Source organism: Vidua chalybeata, chromosome 12, assembly GCF_026979565.1.
Source record: "Vidua chalybeata isolate OUT-0048 chromosome 12, bVidCha1 merged haplotype, whole genome shotgun sequence".
Classification (NCBI taxonomy): Eukaryota; Metazoa; Chordata; class Aves; order Passeriformes; family Viduidae; genus Vidua; species Vidua chalybeata.
Genome location: NC_071541.1, coordinates 9,002,311 through 9,022,679, shown reverse-complemented (window position 1 = coordinate 9,022,679; position 20,369 = coordinate 9,002,311). Strand labels below are relative to the sequence as shown.

Here is a 20,369-nt window from a genome sequence, read left to right as displayed (position 1 = left end):
GAGCAAACCCAGCTCTGACCTTCCCCAAGGTGATGGATCTGAATTTTCTGCATTTGAATGTCAGTTGTCTTATTAGAAGAAGTGCCTAATAACTTTCTTCAGCTCATTAGTTCTCATTTCTAATGATTTTTTCCCTTTTATTAGGAATATATAATCCGTGTTCAGAGAGGAGTTTCAACAGAAAACAGTTGGCAGGTAATTTCTTAAGTTGTAGTTCATGTAACCAGGATTCTTTTTTTAGGAAAAGTTTGAAAATTGTCTATTCCTAGCTTTTAAAATTTGAGCTGGAAAGAGAAATGTTGATTTGAAATTGAGAACATGAAGTACTTGAATTCTTTTGGTCAAAACTAAGAGAAAAACAGTATTGCTGCCAGCTACAGAAGGCATATTGTCTGCTGCTATTCTGAATATTCCAGGAAAAATGCCCGTCATGTGTTTCTACTGTGTGTTGGTACAACCATAATTTTAAAATCTCAAATTCCAGTTTGCCTTTCTCAGTGCTAAAATCACAGCTCTGCTTATACAAGACCAATGAAACCAAGAGGTAGTAATGAAGATGAGTGTGAAAAGTTGTCACATCTAATATGGCAAAAATGCCTTGTTTGCAGACAACTTTGCTCACAAGTACTGTTTTAAGATAATTTTTAGAAATGCATTTTCTGTCTGATCAAGTTGTGATTAAATACTCCTTTTTGCTCTCTGGCAATGTGACATAAATCCAGCAGTTAGGCATTTGTACAAAAATTGCAAAAGAAGATGATTGTAAATGGGAATTAATTTTCTCTGATGGGATTTTGAGAAGTAAAATGCTAATGGAAAAAAGAATTTGTTTCCTGAACTTTGTATTTTATTTTACAGATTGTGAGGCGATATAGTGACTTTGACTTGTTGAATAACAGCCTGCAGGTAATTTTCACTCTTCATATATGAATAAAAATGTCATTAGAAGAATATATTCAGAATTGTGATATTTTTGTCTTGTGGTATTTTTATATATTGTGGTAAAAAAAAATAGAATTCGCCTAGCTGTAAAGAGAAACTGTGACTTCAAATGTAACATGAGTATGTACTTTCTCATCTTTAGGTTTTCTCATGTAAAATTTGAATTTTATTATCAGCAGGATCAATTTATATAGAAATGGAGGAAATTGGCAGATACTGAATCTTTCCCTTCAGTCCTGTGACTTGTTCCGGTTTTATGTGTTTTTATTTGTTCCTCCTTTGATTTGGAGAAAGCCAAGGCACATACCAACCTTATAAATTCAGCATTGAAGTGCTTTGTGTCTCATTATTTATATTCATCTAAAAGCACTACCAGGTGCTGCTTCTCACGTGATGGTTTTCTGTGTCACTGAGGATGTTCCTTGCTCAGACACTGGACTTACTGTGTGTTTTCTTCTGCTTTTTAGGACAATTATTTCTTTTTAGTTTGTGTGGGAAAAAGCAGAAGTGTGAGTGTGTTTGGGAATGGGGGGAAGCAGCAGTGATTAACATCTACAGGAGATGTTACTTACTTGAGATTTCCATACTGGGCAAACAGGATAAAAAGCGAACGACACGATGTGAGGATAGATTTTTGTGGCTTTAAAATTTTTCCCTTGTTAAGTGTTTCATGAATTCAAGAGCTTAATACTGCTTCCACTTCCTCCCTCCTCCCCAAATCAAATCAACTATCTGCTTGATGAACCCTGTAAGGATGCTGATTTGTGTGCTCTGAGAGCCCACTGTAACTGCTTCTTCTGCTGCAGGTGGATTGGGGCAAATCAGTCATAATTCAACAGATACAGTGTGGTTGCCTTGTGGAATTACTCTCTTAAATGTGCAGCAGCACATAGGAACTTTTATCATGACCTAGAAACCTTCTCTGTGATGTGCTGAATAAATGCAATACAGAGGTGTCTCCTGCACCAGAGACATCCAAGATCTAAAATTAGACAAACACCCATGGGAACACAAGGAGTTGAGTTGGTACTAGTGATCAGAGTACCTTGGGGTCATTGTGGTCTAACCATAGTTTTGATAGAGATCACAGAGAAAAAAAATTTGTGAAAGTTTAAAAAGAAGGAAGAGTTCACTTTGCAGCCAACCTGTAACAAGCTGCTCTTAACCATGGGGGAACAGAGTGTGTTAAGGCATGAAAAGGCTTTGTTGCCCTCTCATTTTCCTTTCAAATGAGGCAGCTTTAGTAGAGAAGGCAATGGACCTTTAAGACTTAAAATCCAGAAATGACAGGTACTGCAAAGTTAGGCCCATGTGGAAGATCTATAAAGTGAAGGTAAATAGGTTATGTATGATGGACTTTAGAAAGGAAAAGCCTTTTTATCTGAAATAGAAGTGAATGATAAAAGTGGAGGGTCCAGGAAATTATCTGAGAGCAACTTTGCAGAGTGGGACACAGGGGAAATTTGAAACAAGAGAGACTAAGATCCAGGACAAAAATGTCAGCTGCTTGGATGACTGGAAAACATTAAAAAGAATTCTCAAAATGTACCTCTAACTTTAATGGGAGGATATAAGAGGGTGGCTAAATTAGCAGGCCATGTGCTTTAGCAGCTGGTCTCCTCCAGTGGCTCTTTTCTCCCACTGTTTCAGAGTTTTTTATAAATTACTCTTTGTAATGCTGGAGCTGAACTTTCCTCATCTTTTAAGGCAACGCAACACTTCTCAGATGTTTCCATCCAAAACTCTAAGCAACAATGTTCCATCACAATATTCAGGTCCTTTGACATCTTTAAAACTCTTTAAGCTCTCATCTTGTGTATATTGAAATTAGAGTAAACAAACAAAACTCCAAACAAATAAGAAGATACCAAACCCTAATCTTTTTCCTTCGAAGCTAAAGATCTGCTGGAAGAACTGCTGGAGCTTCTTTTGGGTGTAAAGCCCAAGTTCTCCAAGTTTTTGTGGCACACTTGACCTCTCAGTATGTTTATGTGGATGAGTTTGAGCACAGCTGCAGTTGAGTTGGAATGCAAATTTTCTGTTCTTAATCTAGTACTACATATAGTAAGGATTGATAATTTCAAAATTGTCTAGGCTAGGGAATGCAGTCTTGCCAAATACCTTGGAAAAAAATGAAGTGTATATATGTGACCCTGATTTGTATCAGAAAGTTTCAAGACAGGTTCCCTTGAACTCTCAGTTGTACCAGATTGAAAAGCTTCTTCCAGTCGGTTCTGCGTTTTTTCCTCTTTACTTATTTGACAGAGATCAGTGGAGATCATTCTTCTCTTTTGTCAAGTGAAGTGCTGGTACTGGAAGTACTGGAATTCACAGCAAGATATCTGGCTTTTGTGAAGCATTTTATTGCAGCTTTTGAACAGACATTCCTGAGCAGGCTGTGGTTTGAAGATAAGAATGTTAATTCCCAGGTTCTTCCGTGGCGAAGCCCATCCTGGCTCCAGTGGTGAGCTGGGGCCACTGAGAAGCAGTGTCTGAAAGCATGTGAGGTCTTTGCAAGGTCAGGCCCTCAGTGAGGTGTTCTTCTGTGCTGGAGTGTTCTTGCTGTGCTGTGCTGTGTGTTTTGGCAGATTGCTACAAAAACCTGGGCCTGAATGTTACTTTCTGTTGAAAAATAGTAGAAGTCTGATTTATAAGTTTTAGAATGAATAATAGTGGTTGGAAAACCTGTGAATTAGAGTCAGGTTCTCTCTGGTGGTAGCTAGCTGTCAGGTCAAGAAGGTAAAGGTGATGATGATTTGACATGCTTTTTAAGAGAGTAATTCTAGAAAAGGACTCAGCTCTTGTTTAGACACTCAGTTTTTAATTGAAATGAGTGGTCTGCCAAAAGAGAGTTCTGTTTGCCTCTGGTGCTAAAACTAATTTGGTGAATTACTGGCTGTAAGTGATACATGGTTGCTTTTGGGTTTTTTTTTCCTGGTTTTTATTAATAGTTTCTGTAACTCAGACATAGTTATAGTTCTTTTTCAGTCCATAATTTGAAGTCAGAAAACGAGAAGTAGAAGTGCTAAAGTTAGCAGAGGACAACTCCTGTGTTCAAATGAAAGAACTAGAAAGGAAGGGGAATGCTCCTTCTGCCCCAATTTGTTGAACTAATCCACTTTTTCCACTAGTTAAAATGAAAGTTGTTCAAACACCAGAAGTCCCAGTCTTCTCCCTGGTGAACTCTGCTTTAGAAATGAGGTTATTGCATCTGGTGTAATTGATTCCTGCAACATGCAATTCTTGAAGATAACTCCCATGAGGATTCAGCTTACCCAAGGCAGGTGCTTTGATCTGCAGGACAACGATGTGTTAACAACACGAAAAATGTGTTCTGGCAATTCACATGACGTAATTGAATCTAAACACTAAAGATGATCTCTTTGATCTGATTTACACAAGGCTTTGAATTTTTTTCATTGTCCTATTTTGAAGGATTTCTCTGATTTTTTTTCCCTTAAGTTTTGGATCTCTTGTGTCAGTATAATGCAATTAGTATACATCCCCTGGTAGATTGCAACTATTTCTGGGTTGAAAGATATATAGATGTTTAAAAAATGTACAGGAACAAATTCAGAAGATAAAATGGACATCTGCACCGTATTTGAAATTACATATTTATACATAGAGGCAGATGAAAGTTACTAATTTGCACTTGATGAAATAAGAAAGCATAGATCTTACCCAGAAAAAACGGTAAGGTGTGAATTGTTTTTGTGCTGTGGCAGAAGTACGTCATAGAAAGAATCTGGCTGAAAATTGTAGCTATTAAGTATCTGAAAGTTTTGGATCTTAAATGTATGACTCACTAGCAAAAATTTGTCTCCTTGTATTTTCAGTGTTGTTCCACTTAATAATCTCTTCACAGTGGGATGTGAGCTGTCATCTGACTCTGATAACAGTGCTTAGGAAAAATAGAAAAGCTTGTACATACACAGTACAAAGAGAGTTATCCAGTAGTTAGCTTGCTGCTGAGAAACTTTTGCTTTCTGGGTTGCTAGTTTTATATCCTTGAGGCATTTTGCAAGCAAAGTTAGTAATTTTTCCTCTCTTCTTAAGATCTCAACTCTAAGCCTACCTCTTCCTCCAAAAAAGTTGATTGGAAATATGGAACGTGAATTCATCGCTGAAAGACAGAAGGGACTCCAGGCCTACCTGGATGTGATTACTACCCATCACATACTGTCTAACTGTGAACTGGTAAAGAAATTCTTGGACCCAAACAGCTATTCTGTAAATTACACTGGTAAGTCAAAAATACAAAACTGTGCTTCACTTTGACTTCAGCATGTGCTCTGTGTCTTCTGTGAACGCTGGCCAGGATCTACACTGAAGCATAGGGGGAACAATCTTCAAAATTATCCTATTGTGCATGTGATTATTTATGATAATGCTTCTCCAGCTCTGTGCATGGATCCTGCTGGGGCTGTCAAACATAAATATTTGAATTATTTCACAGAGGAGTGAAGAGGGTCAAGATCTGTATAAGCAGAACTTGGAGGAGAGGGGTTGGTGAGAGTGACATCTACTTTTCATAATTCATAATAAATGAAAAGAGTTGCTCTTGGGAAATAATTTTTCTGTCAGAGTGTAAGGTGGAGTTAAGTTTGTTTGCTTAGTTCTGTTAAAACAGCCCATTTTCTGAGCACTGAATCTTTCAAGAATTGTGGATATCTTGTCCAGCTCCTACCCTTGCTTTGGGGTGTGACCTAATTTAGAACTAATTGTTTGAGCTAGGTTGAGTACTTTTTCAAGGCTAGACTAAGCCAGATACTCTCTTCCCACAGATACTGGAAAGTCACTGCATTCCTTAAAATGATATCCCAGTGATCAGTTTCTTAATTACTAACTGTTTATTCTTTGAATTTGTCTTACTGCAGCTTCAGCCATTGGATATCAATAAATATTTGTCTTACAGACTGAAAAAACTTCCTCTTAGTGATGAAACCCACTCCACAAATTTAATTCATAGGCAAACCAACTCTTTGCAAAATGCAGAGCTTGTTTTCTTAGAAGCAGAGCCTACTGAAGCAGGAACTCACTGCTTCCTTTTCACTTGTCTTTTTTTCCCTCCCTTTATGTAACATTCTTGTGTCTTCAGCTTCAAAGTGCAAAGAACATTTCCCAATATGATAAGCTGTGCAGGAGTTGTAAATTATTAGTAACTCTTTAAGGATGCAGTTTGTCTGGCTAATGCTGAGCAAGTTTAAATTCTCAAGGAGGCGTTGTGATGTCTGTGTTAATTTTGAGCACTTTCATCAAGACTGTTTTTCCTGCAAGTTGCTGGGAAGCTGGTGACACACGTCATTGCCTATGGTCTTTAGAGACACCATCAGTTTGTCATTTCCTAAATACTGGAGCAGAGAGATATTTATTACACATTTTTTTCTAGCATATGTCTGAAGAAAGAAGATACAACACAGAGATCATCGCATCCTTACCTTTTTGTGGTTTTTCTATGCCATGATTCCCTTGGCATGATTCCCTTTCTTCCCCCCCAGTTCTCATTGAGATTTCCCCTCAAGTCACTTCGTGAATAAACCAGTTGTGTTCCCAGCTGTGGGAGAATTCACTAACCAGATGGATGTCCTCCCCCTTGGCCCTCAAAATGTATGAAGTCTCCTGATAGATGGCCAAATACCTCTGCCTGCACAGAAAAGGGCACAATAACCTATAGTGAAACAGAACTAATTAGTTTACATAAACTACGATTAGTAATAGCAACATAGATGGATGTCAAAGAGATAAAAGCACTTTTACAGATGTAGCAGAAACATTTGATGTTCCAATGTTGTGTACACCTAGTGTGGGAAATCTGAGCTGTGATTTACTCTTGGAAGTGCAGATTCAGTACAGATAGAATGGAGATTGTAAGCTAAGAATTCCAAGCAGTGCTTTCTCTGTTTTCTCTCTGCATTTGAATTACCAGGTTAAAAATGCAAATGCTTTCTAACTGTGTTTTTATCTGATTTCCTTTTGAATTGATTTTGCTGACTTTTAGTCTGAATTCCTGAAGGCTTCCTTCTGGCATTGGACCTTACCTCATATGGGGATAATTACATTATACAGTGTCTTAAAAAAATTTAATTTTTTTTCTTCTTTTTCTCCCTCTTTGTCTCCTTTTTTTCTTTCCAGAAATTGCCTTACAGCATGTTTCAATGTTCTTCCGATCAGAGCCAAAGTGGGAAGTAGTTGAACCATTAAAAGATATAGGTAAGAAGGGCATGTGTGCATGAAAACTTCTCTGATTTTTTTTCCCCAACTCTGAGAGTTGTCCTAAGGTTCCAATACTGTCTTTGCTTACAGACCTTGTCCTGCCTGTAAGCTGTGTGATTTAGCTGTGTTTAATTAAAGCCCCTGCTGACTTTTTTCTTTACTTTTTTTTGTAGGTTGGCGAATACGTAAGAAATATTTCTTAATGAAAATTAAGAATCAACCAAAGGAACGGCTAGTGTTAAGCTGGGTATCTATGCTTTAATTTCATTCTTAAGTCTTTCCCAATTTCACTCAAAGTTTGATTTTGACTGCCATGTGTGAGTGATGGGGAGAGAGATGGAAGAGCTCAGGCTTTGAGAGAGCTTTGGAAGCCCTTAGGTAGATGTGTGGTGTGGAATTTCTTGTATTTCTTTCCTCTGGTGGCAAATCCAGTTTGGAAGTTTCTGTGCCTGGTTATTTGTTCCCAAACCTGCACCTCAGGATTCTTTACTTGTAATGATGTGGCTGTTGACCATAATATAAATGTGCTCACTGAAAATAATGAGATGAATCTTTTTAAAGTCATGGGTTTTCCTACTCAGACCTTTAGTTGTACTGACAAACTGATAGGTGAGGGGGGCATGAATTGCTCCCTTAATGAGAGTTGCTTTTGCTCCTGTGCTGAAATGTGCTGCCCTGTTAGTTGTATGAGCACAGCTGTTTGTGAGACTTCACTGGAGAGCAGAGGTCACTAAAACCTGTGGGAGGAGGGAAGTTTTTCTTGCTGCAGAGGAAGAGGGTGCCTTATCAGTTCCTAATGTACACAGTCCCCCAGTTTAGGGTTGGCAAAGTTCATTCAGTGGTAGCAATGCATGTCAGGTCTGTGGGAGAAAAGAGGCTGTAATACTTATTTATGGTCAGGATGTTTGTATGGCCTTATTCAGCTTCCTCATGTTTCATTTTGTATGTGTAATTTTCTTGCTTGCTCTTCAAAATATACCTTCAAACATGTGTCCTAATATGCCAGGGTAGAACACTGATCACATTTTCTGTATGGAATGCAACATGTATTATTATGCCATTCTTATCCTGTTTACTTCTAGGCTGATCTTGGCCCTGATAAATACTTGTCTGACAGAGACTTACAGTATGCTGTGAAACTTCTTTCTTCCTGTTCTGTGAGTACTGAAGATTTTTAAATTGTGCTAGCATGAAAGTATGTGTCAAGGACTGATCTTGGAAAAGCACATGTAGCCTAGTTGGCATAGTTTGTAATTTTAGAGTTGCTTCCATTAAAGGTTTGCAAACCTTTTAATTATATTTCCCATATACTATGAGGTAACATGTTCTCAGCACAAGTAATAATCCTGCAGGATTATTAAAGGAGATTCAGTGTTGTGGTTGATTTGATTTTTTTCTTCTTGTGCAGTACTGTGAGATCATGAGCTTTTATTTAATCTCCTCAACACCTTCAGGCTGTTAGGATAGTGCTGTTTAAGTGTAATTGCTAATCCATGAGCTGGGATATTCTCAGGCAGCAGTGGATGAGGCACTGGAACAAGTATTGTTATTTTTTCAGTTCTTTGGACTCAAGACAGGAGCATCTTAATAGAGCTGCAATGGTGGGTGTACTATTTAAGCTCCTGTGAAATGCCACATTATAAATCCAGTAGACATCTCTGCCTAAAAAACTGGCATTTGACTCCAAAAGGAGTCTCTGGAGTCTCTCTTTAAGGCTGTTAAGCATGTGAAAGACTGGCTGAAACAAGTTTTTTTTTGTTTTTAATTTGTATGTTAATTGAATAATGTCTTCGTGAAGTTTTCTTTGCATTTACTCCAGGTTAAGACTGAATAACTTGAGTTATTCCTTGTCACTGACAGAATCCAATTTACTACTTTAAATATACAATTCAGAATGATATTTTCTTACTTGTGAATTGAACACAAATGATTTTAAAAATCCATCATCTAAAATTTACCTACAGTTTCTTCTTTTGTTAGCATCCCTATATTTACAAAATCACTTTTGCCACTGCCAACGAATCTTCAGCGCTGGTTATTAGACCATTCAGTGAAAAAGGGACACTAAAGGACCTTATTTATAAGGTAACATCTTCCCCCTACCCCCAAGTCAAATGGCAGAACATATGCTGGAATGACAATACATGTGTTTTATAAAAGTGTTTGCCATCAATTGCTAAGCAAATTAAGAAAAATAATGACTTTTCTGGGCATGATAACTTGATTCGTGTGTTTCTTTTAAAGGCAAAGCCAAAAGACCCATTCCTGAAGAAGTATTGCAATCCTAAAAAAATTCAAGGTCTTGAACTTCAGCAAATAAAAACATATGGAAGGCAAATATTAGAGGTAATTTTTTTTCTTTATTTACCAGCTTTTTTGATTTATTATTTTGGAGGCCAGCTGGTCTAACTACAGAAAGTGGACAAACTTTTGAATACACAAGCTTATATCATCATCAGAATTCAAAGCTAAATGGAAATTGAGATAGGCTGCTGAGTTAAATTTAGATATATTTGTGTGAGACCATTTATGACCCCCCCAAAAAAATGCAGTTAGTATGTGTAGAGCTTAAATGGGAGAGAGGTGATAATATAGTCTGTTCCTTGTGTAAAAAGGGAAAGAAGTAACTCATAGCCTGCAGAACATGTGCCATAAATTCATGGTTGTTAGTGTGTTTTAAAATTTTTCTTTTATTCAAACTATCATATTCAGTAGAATTTTAAATTTTAGTTTCCAGATCTCTTTGGGAGGTGTCCATAAGCCTGCTTTGAGGATCAGCATCAAATACTTGTTTTGTGAAAAGTGCTACCAGTGAAATGGGAATGAATAGTCAGCCAAAGAGGATGTAGATAGAAGATCAAGTTGAGTGAGCATTCCAAATGAGGGCCTCATTTATTATGTGTCTGCTTTAGTATTGCAGCATTTAAGCTGATGATCTTACAATCTTGAGATCATCAGGGCATCTTGTGATAGTGCTTCTCTATTCAATTTTTTTCAGGTATTAAAATTCCTCCATGAGAAAGGATTTCCTTATGGCCATCTTCACTCTGCCAATGTGATGCTGGATGGGGATACCTGCAAGTTACTGGATCTAGAAAATTCCTTGTTGGGACTTCCATCATTTTATCGATCGTACTTTTCACAGTTTCGGAAAATTAATGTAAGGTTCAGACAAGGAATTCATGCAAGTCTTTATTCTCAACCTTTGTTTGTGGAGAGCTGACTAGAATGAAAAAAACCTCTCTCAAGCCCCTTTTTTTTAATCTGAGCTTTGCTCCATCCAATTGCTCTTTGCTTCCTCCAAATCACTGTCTGGCTGCACAGCAGTTCTGTTGCAGCACACTGGAGTGAGGCTGAGGCCAAAGGTACGCAAGTAGAGGGGGAGTGCAGGTGAGTGTTTTTATGACAACAGTGCCAGCACAAATAGAGGTAAGGTGAAATTGTTGTAAGATCTCTTTCCACTCTGGTCTGTATTTGATAGGAATTTGCATATTGCCTACTGTGGTTTCACTTGTGTGTCTGTACAGTGAGCACAGCTATTTACTTGTGCTTAGCTGGGAGCAGTAATCAGCCTTGTCTTTGGTGAAGACTGTGAAAACTGTTCAGATGCTTGCAGATTCTAGCTATTCAAAGGTTATTTTTATTTGTTTGAGGGGTGTCTGTTTGACTGCAGGCTTGCAAAGCAAAATATTTATCTAACTGCAAAAATATGAAAACAAATTTGCCTTGTTGCAGCAACATCATTCCCTGCCTTTAGTCTCTGATTGTAATAAATTCAGTGCAGCATCATGAGAGAGCTGCTTGCTGACCTTGCTAAACAAGTTCTACTGTGTTGTCAAAGAAATGATCACAAGTTCATGGTTAGTCCAAATCTGTCAGTGCCATCAAAGCTTCTTACTGTAAGAGGAGCCTCTTCTGCTTAAACATGATTCAGAAATCTTGGAAATACGCTGTCTGGGAGCTCAGTATGTATGTACAGCTTGCACAAAGCTAAGGAGGAGCAAAAGAGACTCTCCTAGGTTTGTTTGGTATGCATTTTTTTCCCATCTTTTTATCTACTTCCCTGTAAAGTGACAGCTGGTCATTTTATGAATCTCATTCTTTGCTGTTTGACTTAGCTAGGAAAGTGTGCTTGGTTGGGACTTTTGTTGCTGTATAGGTGTCTAAACTGCTTTGTCAAGAGTTTACTACTTCACACATTTTTACAGAACATGACTACACTGCTCTCCCATTTGTACCATCTTGTACAAAAAGACAACAGAGGCTGCTGTAGCTTGTAGCATGAAGATTTCATCTGAGCTACAGTTATGCAGGGAAATGGTTGTGGTTAGGAACTGCCTTGATGGTTCCTCTTTTCTATCTTCACATGCAAGATCACTGGGTTAACTGGCTATGAAGAACTAACAAGGTGTGGTTTTATTTCTTTGTTCCCCCACAGACTTTAGAGGGTGTTGATGTTCATTGCTTTGGACACTTACTATATGAAATGACCTATGGGAGACCTCCAGACACAATTCCAGTGGAGAGCTTCCCCCCTGCTCCATCAGTGTTTGTTGGTTAGTATGCAGTGCAGAACATCTCAGTCACAGCTGCCTGGGTACACTCTTAGACTTTCATCAAATACATGTAGTGTATGAATAAAACTTTTTTAGCTGCGTGATAAAGCAGTGTTTAGCAAGTAATGAGATGCCTGGATTCCCTTGCCTCATGTCTAACATTCTTGAAAAGCTTCTATGTGTAATAGTAATGCTATAATAAAAACCACATGCCACAGAGCTTCATCACTGCTGGGTTGATGCAGTACTTAGGGGAGCATCACACAGCAGTGCCAAACGTTCATTCTAAATCATTTGCTGTCCTGCTGTGCAAAAATGTGTTCATTCTTACTCTTTCTTTGGTAGTGTCAGTGTTGGAGTCCATTCTGACTTGTGAAGCTCTGAAGAATGGGATGCCAACTGTCTCACGGCTCTTACAGATGCCGTAAGTCCTGTTTGACTTGTTTTATATTCATAGCAATGTTTTTAATTCTTTTAGGAGGAAGAAACTTTCTGCTCTTGTTCCTCTTTAGAAAGATTTGCTCCTTGTTCTGGGGGATGTGTCCCAAGTGAAGCTTGATAGGCTTTACAGAACCCATCCCTTGTTAATATGTGTATTTAACATTCCTTTGCCTCTCGGTGTGTTGGAGCTGTTACATATGCACTTTATTTAGCATGGTTTGAATTAATCTAGACATTCAAGTAATGCAAGCATGATTGAGATCATGTACAGATTGATTTAAAGGATTTAGAATAAGGAGTCTTTTTGCATGTTCCCTTGACCTACTTCAGAAGATTTTGCTATCAGTTCACTTAGGACTGGCATCTCTTGCTTTGCTCAGCAGTGACATTTAGACCTGCTCTGGGTCTGAAATGTAGTATGGAAGTTCTGTGCGGTTTCTTGCAGGGCTGGCTTATGGATTCTCTGAAGCATAGACAGAATAAATTTCCTTACAGGCTGCCCTTCAAGTATGCAGTGAAGGGATGAGGGCAGGCATGGGGGCACGGCCAGGATGCAGAAAAGGAGCACTGTCTGTGTGCCACTGAGTGGGGACCACCCCTGTCTGCAGTGCCACCCTGCCTGCTGTTAGGGCACAGCATTGCAGGGAAATTGCTGTCCCCATGCTGTGACATGTCACCAGCACGCTGAGCATGGAACCACAGTTCTGGTGGGAGGTTCTTTTATTATTTCTTAATGTGAGATGCTGTAGCTGGGGCCTCCTCAATGGCAGATTGTCCATACCTAAATCTGGGTCTGATCTTACAGCACAGATTGCAGTGCATTTAGAGCCTGCTCTGAGGTTCAGATTTCTTGGTTGGGAAGAGTCACTGCAGCCTTCAATTCCTTCTTCTCCTCCCCTCCTCTGCTTTTTAAAGTGTGAGGTAAAGAGAACAATGTAAGCAGGGTAGAAACACTATAGGAAAACTCTGTGAATACAGAAATATGCAGGTGTTTAATGTTGAATAAACAATCTATGCCCAGCTGCATTTGATATGTTAGATATTTTCATATCAGTTACAAAAGTGTTCTACACAGATATGCAATGCAATTAATTTAATTTAAAGCAATTAATATAATCTAAATATATATATTTATTATAACCAGAAGAACATGTAATCTGAAAGGGTCAGAAAGTCCTGTAAGCAAGGATGAACTTTCATGGATTTTTGAAGTATTTTGAAATTCGCTTTATTTCTGAATTTTTCATTCTCATGAATTAACTTGATTCTAGATGTGAATTCATTTTCTCTAGTATAAGCCTGTGATAATTTTCCATAGTGAACAGCAACTCAAAAATACTTGTCTTGCAGCCAGGATTGAGGTCTCTCTAGTATGTTCTCCAGGACAAAGTATCTTGAAATGGACTAACCAGTTTATTTTCAGACTACCATTGCCCTCTAGTGTCTTTGTTTTGAATGGAAAAGGATTAATCATTTATGGTGTTTCTGCTGATACCATAGAGGGGAGAGCAAAAATATTACAATATTTGCTTTAGTTGCCTTTTGTAGAGGACAGGCAAGAATGCAGATATTTTCAAATGTTAAGTTCACTTGATCTTTCACACGTTCCTTGTTAATTCTAAGACAAGGGTTGTACTAAGAGAAGTTTTTTAACAAGAGCAATGATTTTGCTTAGGTGAAATTTAAAACAAAATCCCTGGATTTTTTTTTAATAAAGAATCCATATACTTTTACGGAAAAGGTATTCTTTTTTGGGGGGATCCTTTCTCTACCTTTGATAAGTGTACATGTTCTATCAACTTTCAAAATAGCTCTCACAAACCAGTTTTCTCAGCCATAATAGCGACTACATTCTGAGGGTTGGGTGCTGCTAATCTTACAGCAGTGCTCAGAAAATAAAAAGCAGTACATAGAAATCTGTGGCCAAGGGTTGAGGACAGAGAAGCAAAAGGAGAAAGAGGGGTTTAAGTGAACAGTACCAATAGTATTCTCATTCCAGTTTTGCCTGTCTCTTGGGAATAATATTTCTCTTTTTCTTTTTCCTTACCAACTTACAGATTATTCAGTGACGTCCTGCTAACAAACTCAGAGAAACCACAGTTTAAGGTAGAGTTCAATATTGATTTGCTGATGTTTGTGGAAGTGCCAGGATGTGGGTAGCTACACATTGATTGACAGAGGGGGTTGAGGAGAGCTGGCTTTATTTGCCTCTATGGCTGTTGCCATCAGTGTTTGCATTCCTTTGCCACACTGTCCCTGAGAACTTTGTGCCACCCCTTGGAGGGGAGCACGATGTGACCCAGGGGTGTTCACGAGCAGCTGCTGAACTGGAGCTCATTTGTGTGACTGATGGTGATGCTCTGTCTGAGCAGAGGCTCTGAGCCCTGCAGGTCCCTTGCAGTGAGAGGAAACACATTGCAAGCACTTGTGGAAGCCAGTTTTGCTACCTGAGACCATCTTGCTGACAGCTCCAGCACTAGGGCATTTCAGGGGCACCTCTGGTCCCACTGGGGAGCTGCCCCAGGGTGCTTCTCCTGGAGGACTTGTGCCCTGTGTCTTGTGTTGTCAGCTTCATAGGAATTTAGGGATGTGACTGGAGTCTCAAAGTAGTTATCTGTCCTTGCCTTTAGAGTATCCCTTCCAGGGTTTGGTGTTTCTTTGTCCCTGCTGATCTAGATTTGCTAGATTTGGAGTAGAAAAACATGCATCTAGAGTCTTCTTTTCTGCTTCACTAAAGGAATAGTGTCACATCTTGGGGCTTTAGATGAGAAATGTCATCAGATGTATGGTGAGTTTTGATCATGAAGGTGTGCTTTCTTTTATCACATTTTGTGCTATGATTTTGTTCCCCATTCTGTATTAGATTCCTACTAAGCTAAAAGAGGCATTGAAAATCTCCAAGGAATGCATAGAAAAGCGATTAACAGAAGAACAGAAATTGGTAATGTCTACATTTCTTTATTTCCTACAGACATTTCATTTCCTCTTGTCACTTTTACATGCAGAAAGTGAGTTTTTACTCAAAAGTGATTTTGAGTAATAAAGGCTTTCACCAGCAGATTTGCTTTCCCAAAAATGCAATCTGAGGAGTTGTGTAACAGCTGTTAACTGTATGGCGTTTCACTGTTTTAAGAGGTGCAGTTTCACAGGTAGTGGCTCCCAAGTTAGAGGATCATTTTAACTTCAGTACAAGTCTCCATCCTCTACCAGAAACAGTAAAGGAAAAACTAGAAACGAAAAAGGAAATCCAAACATACAGAGTGACTACAGTGTGTTTTCTTGTACCCCAAACATTGTTTTCAAACATTTGAGATCTTACTATGATCTTTCTCTATTTTTTCCTTAATTTTGCAGATTCACCAGCACAGGAGGCTGACAAGAGCTCAATCTCATCATGGCTCTGAAGAAGAAAAAAAGAAAAGGAAGATCTTGGCACGAAAAGTAAGCTTTAAATAGGTTTTTTTAATTTAAAGTAATCTTTAAATAGGTTTCTCCCACAGAAAAAGATGTGTTTCTTTTTGAAATGTTTACCATGCACAGGTTTAGCCATCCGTACATGACTCTACTCCTTCCTGTGTTTTTCTGCATTACTTCCTGGTTGTTTTCACTTCTTTAGCTAAGGAATAGATTTACTAAAAAATTGAAGTTACAGTGGTAGCTGGCTTGCAGATTGGTGCAACCTGTTTGAGGTTGCTGTATGAGACCAGTCTTGGTTAACAGCTCATACCCAGATGGGCTGCTCTGCTCTGTCCCACTCCCTGGGGAGGTGTTGGAGCCTGCAGCACTGTCTGCTTTCCTTGTCTTTTCTGGGGAGGGATGTGTGTGTCAGTTTCCTTCCTTTCCCTTGTGGTCAGAGGGCACTGGAGTTCCCTGGGGCCTGGCCAGAGTTATTTGAGCACAAAACAGCCTCGCTGCTCTTGTAACCACGTCAGCGTGTGCTGGGTGTGGGGAAGGGGATGCTGAGTATTGAAAAACATTGTGTGATACAGTGGATGGCTGTTACAAATCTGTGTGTCAGTCCAATTCTTGCCATAGAAGTAATTATTCATTCCTATTTTCCATTTCCTCTGCTACTTTTTAAAGAAGTCAAAGCGCTCTGCCAATGAAAGTGGGGAAGAACACTCAGCCAAATACAGCAACTCAAATAACTCAGGTAACTACAGAGAGAGGAATTTGCTTCTACACAGCTGTGTCAGTTTTTTTTGTTATTACTGTCATCTTCTCTCTGAAAAGATTTGGGATTACCAGCACTTTATATATTTGACTACCAGAGTCTGGTACCACTGTTTTGGGTATTTAATGATAAGTAAAATTGAGGGCTTAAAAATATTGTCAATGTTATATTTTCAGCTGCCTAATTTAAAGTAATGTCTCCTCTCTTCTGTGCCCCATTCCTCAAAAAAATTATCAGTCTCTTAATTCTGTTTGATATTTGAGTTGAATAACAACAACATCCATTACTTGGGCCATTAAATAATGCAGTCTTCAGGGAGACTTTCTGGTGGTCTGTATTACATAGTAAGGTGTTAAGATGAATGAGAAAATTATGTGTTAAATTGCTGCTTCAGAGCCAAATTTTAAAACAACAGAGCCTTTGACAAATTTTCATTTAGTTAAAAGGTGTGGTTGGTACTATGGAATGAACAGATTACCAGAGTTATTTGCTTGGCTAAAATGTGTCCAAAAGCAGCTTGTTGTGGAGTACAGCAACTGACTGAAAATCATCACTTAGGAAAGATGGGGTGCCACCCACGCATTGACACAACTCTTAAGGTGAACAGAATTTGTATGCTGTACTCCAACAGCCTAAGCAACAGAAATGTTTCCCACTGAGAAATATTGAGTGCATTTCCTATGTCTTTGGGGCTTCTCTCATACTCTCTACTGTAAAGCCACTGTTGCTATGAATAGTATATTTCCTAAGATGTGGAAACAGGATTGGATTTTCAGTCAATAAAGTTGTCCTGCTTCCAGCAATCTGTCTTGTCTGTGTTGAACTGCCATGTCACAGCTGTAGTTACTTGACTGTTGTTTTATTCAGCAGGCTCTGGGGCGAGTTCCCCTTTAACATCTCCATCATCCCCCACTCCGCCCTCCACAGCAGGTATGTTCAAGAATCATTACAGTTTTTATCTTCTGTATGTTGTTTTTTTATCCCCCTCTGCCCCTCAGTGGTGGTGTTATTCCCAAGGATGATCAAGAGATGATGGTTTGCAAGGATGGAACACCGAGATGTCAGTTACCTTGTGGCAGCCTGAGTGTGGGCATGTGCTCTCTTTTGAGGTCACAGAGAACCTATTTTGTAACTATAACCTTTCTGAGATACACATGATATGATTTACCCAGGGGGTACTTGCTTGGAAGTCTGTATTACTCCAGGCCTACTCACATTGCAACTTTCCAGGCATTTTTTGGGGCTTATGTTGCAGTATGCATTTGTTCTGGTGTTAGTGGTCTGTTGACTCTGAAATACTGCTTGTTCATCCCTTGTTTCTTTGTTCTTTTTATTCCTGTACTTCTGTGATTTATTTTCAGGAATTTTAGGTGTGGCAAATTTGGTGGCTTAAGCTTCATAAATCTCCCCAGTTCTGCTGCACTCCATTGATAACCCAGTAGAGTCTGTAGAAACAAATCTAGAAATAAGACTGATTTGGGTTAAGAATAGTGTCTTTATTATTTTTGGCCACTTCTGTTTTTCAGTTTACTGGGTGGCTGTGCAGAGAGTTTTGCTAATGTTTAAGACAGGGGTGGGAAGTGGTGAAGAATCTGCTTGAGTGGGCAATAGAAATGCTCTGAAAGTTTAATTACAAATCTGAATATTGAGCAGTAGTGGATATGCTTCAGTCTGAAAGAGGAGCACTGGCCAATGTTAATAACAAAAGATGTTAACAGAATACATCTCTAGAGGGGAAGCAGCCCATGGCACTGCCATTTTTTATGGTGACTCTTGCCATAGGATTTCTAGTCCCAGGAACTTTCTCCACATCACAAGTCATTAACCAAAGCAATGCAATCAAATTTATCTTTGCTGTGGATAGTCTTTCAAAGGACACTGCAGTCTGTGTGATGTAATTCAAATCAGTCATGCTGAAATTCAAATTAGTAATTTCTCCTTCAAGTTGAGGGCATGAGAAGTGTGTATTGTAGGAACTAACTTCTCCCAGTTAGCCTAAACAAGCTAATGACTGTTACTGTGTAGCACAGTGACAGTGCTATTCTCTGGATGCACTGACTGTGATCTGGAGAATTTGTTGCCAGTTCTGCCAGGGCTTCCATAAGGATATAGCTGAAACGTGGCTCCAAAATGGACAGATGTTTAGAAAGCATTTTTTCCCCCTATAAAACTACTGTTTAGTTATGTTCTGACTTGGACTTGTTGGAACTTGGTTGAAAGCTTTTTCAAGTTTTAAGCATGAGATGCAGGTTTATGTGCAGATGTGGATCAAAATAGCTCGGGTTGGTGCTCAAAGCTTGTCTCAGTTCAATCCATATTGTCACAGTGTGTTTGTTGGTCATCTTGTGGCAGTGTGCTCCTGATGATTTGTGGGGATCAGCCCTGTCTGACATGGTGCTTGTACCCATCCTCACTCTGGGAGGTGCCTTAGTGAGCCGATGGCTTGGATGCTGTTTATGAGATGTAAAGCCAAGTGTTACATTTTCAGGAATGCTTTTGTGAGTAGAATTCGTAGAAGAAATTTCAGATATTAGTTCTGAGAGAAAACTAGATTTTTTTTCACCAGCAGTGTTGTAGTTTTAGCTGTTCTAAGCAAATCTGCTCTTACTGCCTTGAGGAAAGACACACTGGTCCCATGGTAGGACCTTGTTTGTGACAAGTGATGCATCTGTAGCTTGCATTTCTCTCTTCTGATTTCCTTGTACTTACTAAGGATATTTACCTCTGTACCAAAATTGCTCATGGGTGTCAGTGTGGTGAGATGATTCTAAAAAAGGCATTGAGGCTTTCAGTCTGTCTGTCTGGTTTGGTATGGCTGTGCTAGAACTGGGGCCTCTCAAAGCATCCTGCTGATACAATACCACAACAAAACTAAGGCAGATGGGGAAAAAGTGCCCTCAAGAGAGGCTTTTGCTCTCATCCTGGCCTGTAACTAGTCATACATAGTGTGGGTTTGTAAAGAGAGAGATACACTGAGCAAAGGGGAACGGGCTCCAGGCTGACATGCCCTGGGGAAGGAACCTCATGCAGGGGGTTTCTCACGTGTTGAGAGGTTCTTTGTCTCTGAACAAAGGCCCTGTGAGGCTTGGCTTGCAGCAGAGTGCTTGGGAGAGTCGATGGAAAACAGACTGAGGAATAAAACTATGGTTGGCTTCCGCTGTCTTATGGCAGCTGCAGCTGTAGGACTGAGAGCGTGGCCAGCTCTGAGGGGAAAGTTGCCTCTGGAGATGTAGGCTCTCGTGGGCTGTTCTCATTGGTGAGAACGTTTTGGGCTGGTGGTGTTGCAGGTACTTGGCTAAATAACATATTTGAAATACATTGTTAGATCATGCAAGTGACTCTAATGTAACATCCTGTGTTTCTGACATTTTCCCAGTGTGGTTCTTTTTTTCCCCCTACAATTCTTTGCTTCTGCTGTGAAAATCTGTTCATTTTCTTTGTGGCTGTGAGCAGTGGCTAGGATCAGAAGGGGTGCAGAACAGTGTGGTATGGGTTATTTAAAATTTCACTGAATATTTTCTTACTCAAATAAGCCCGTAAGATACAGCAAGATCTTTCAACAGAGAAAAATTTGGAGAGTGTCACTTTTGCTTCTCTGGACTTCCCTGCAGGAATAGTGAAAGAATTGTACTTAACAATCTTTTTCTGTGCCAGTTGTTCTGAATCCTTCAGTATGGCATATGTTTCATTGGCAGCCATATGGTGCATGTTTCCTGCCCCTCACCTTCCTGTAAAACAGTTGGAATGCTTTAGGAAGTGCTTTTCCTGAGTGTCTCTGACCACAAGTGTGAATACACATGTCAATACAGCAGGAAGTGTTTCTTGAACTGAATGGATTTCGTCTTCTGTGGCTAATCTTCCTGCAGATTTCTTTCTAAATCTCTCTAAATGCACTTTAATCCTGTAGAGCTTGAATTATGGCATGTGCAACTGAAAGCATGTATGTTGTATTTGTTGGTCAAGGATAATAATGCTTAGAGCATGGAAAATTGTGGTTAATTTTTCAGAATTGAATGAAGTATTGTAAATGTAATATGAAA

The 20,369-nt window shown here is 39.2% G+C and overlaps 1 protein-coding gene across 7 annotated transcripts in view; it reads left to right on the top strand.

Annotated features, from left to right (window-relative positions):
* PXK (PX domain containing serine/threonine kinase like) overlaps positions 1-20,369 on the top strand; it is a 32,395-nt gene that overhangs the window by 8,101 nt on the left and 3,925 nt on the right. For 4 of the 7 annotated variants that reach the window (XM_053953460.1, XM_053953463.1, XM_053953466.1 and 1 more), the window contains exons 2-17: positions 145-195; positions 859-906; positions 5,002-5,188; positions 7,078-7,155; positions 7,332-7,405; positions 8,241-8,315; positions 9,139-9,243; positions 9,403-9,504; positions 10,157-10,318; positions 11,597-11,714; positions 12,060-12,138; positions 14,213-14,261; positions 15,019-15,096; positions 15,510-15,596; positions 16,239-16,308; positions 17,197-17,259. In XM_053953460.1, coding sequence (XP_053809435.1) covers positions 145-195; positions 859-906; positions 5,002-5,188; positions 7,078-7,155; positions 7,332-7,405; positions 8,241-8,315; positions 9,139-9,243; positions 9,403-9,504; positions 10,157-10,318; positions 11,597-11,714; positions 12,060-12,138; positions 14,213-14,261; positions 15,019-15,096; positions 15,510-15,596; positions 16,239-16,308; positions 17,197-17,259 — 1,426 coding nt within the window. The remainder of the gene's footprint in view (positions 1-144; positions 196-858; positions 907-5,001; positions 5,189-7,077; positions 7,156-7,331; positions 7,406-8,240; positions 8,316-9,138; positions 9,244-9,402; positions 9,505-10,156; positions 10,319-11,596; positions 11,715-12,059; positions 12,139-14,212; positions 14,262-15,018; positions 15,097-15,509; positions 15,597-16,238; positions 16,309-17,196; positions 17,260-20,369) is intronic. The other 3 variants (XM_053953461.1, XM_053953464.1, XM_053953467.1) reach the window with 1 other exon arrangement.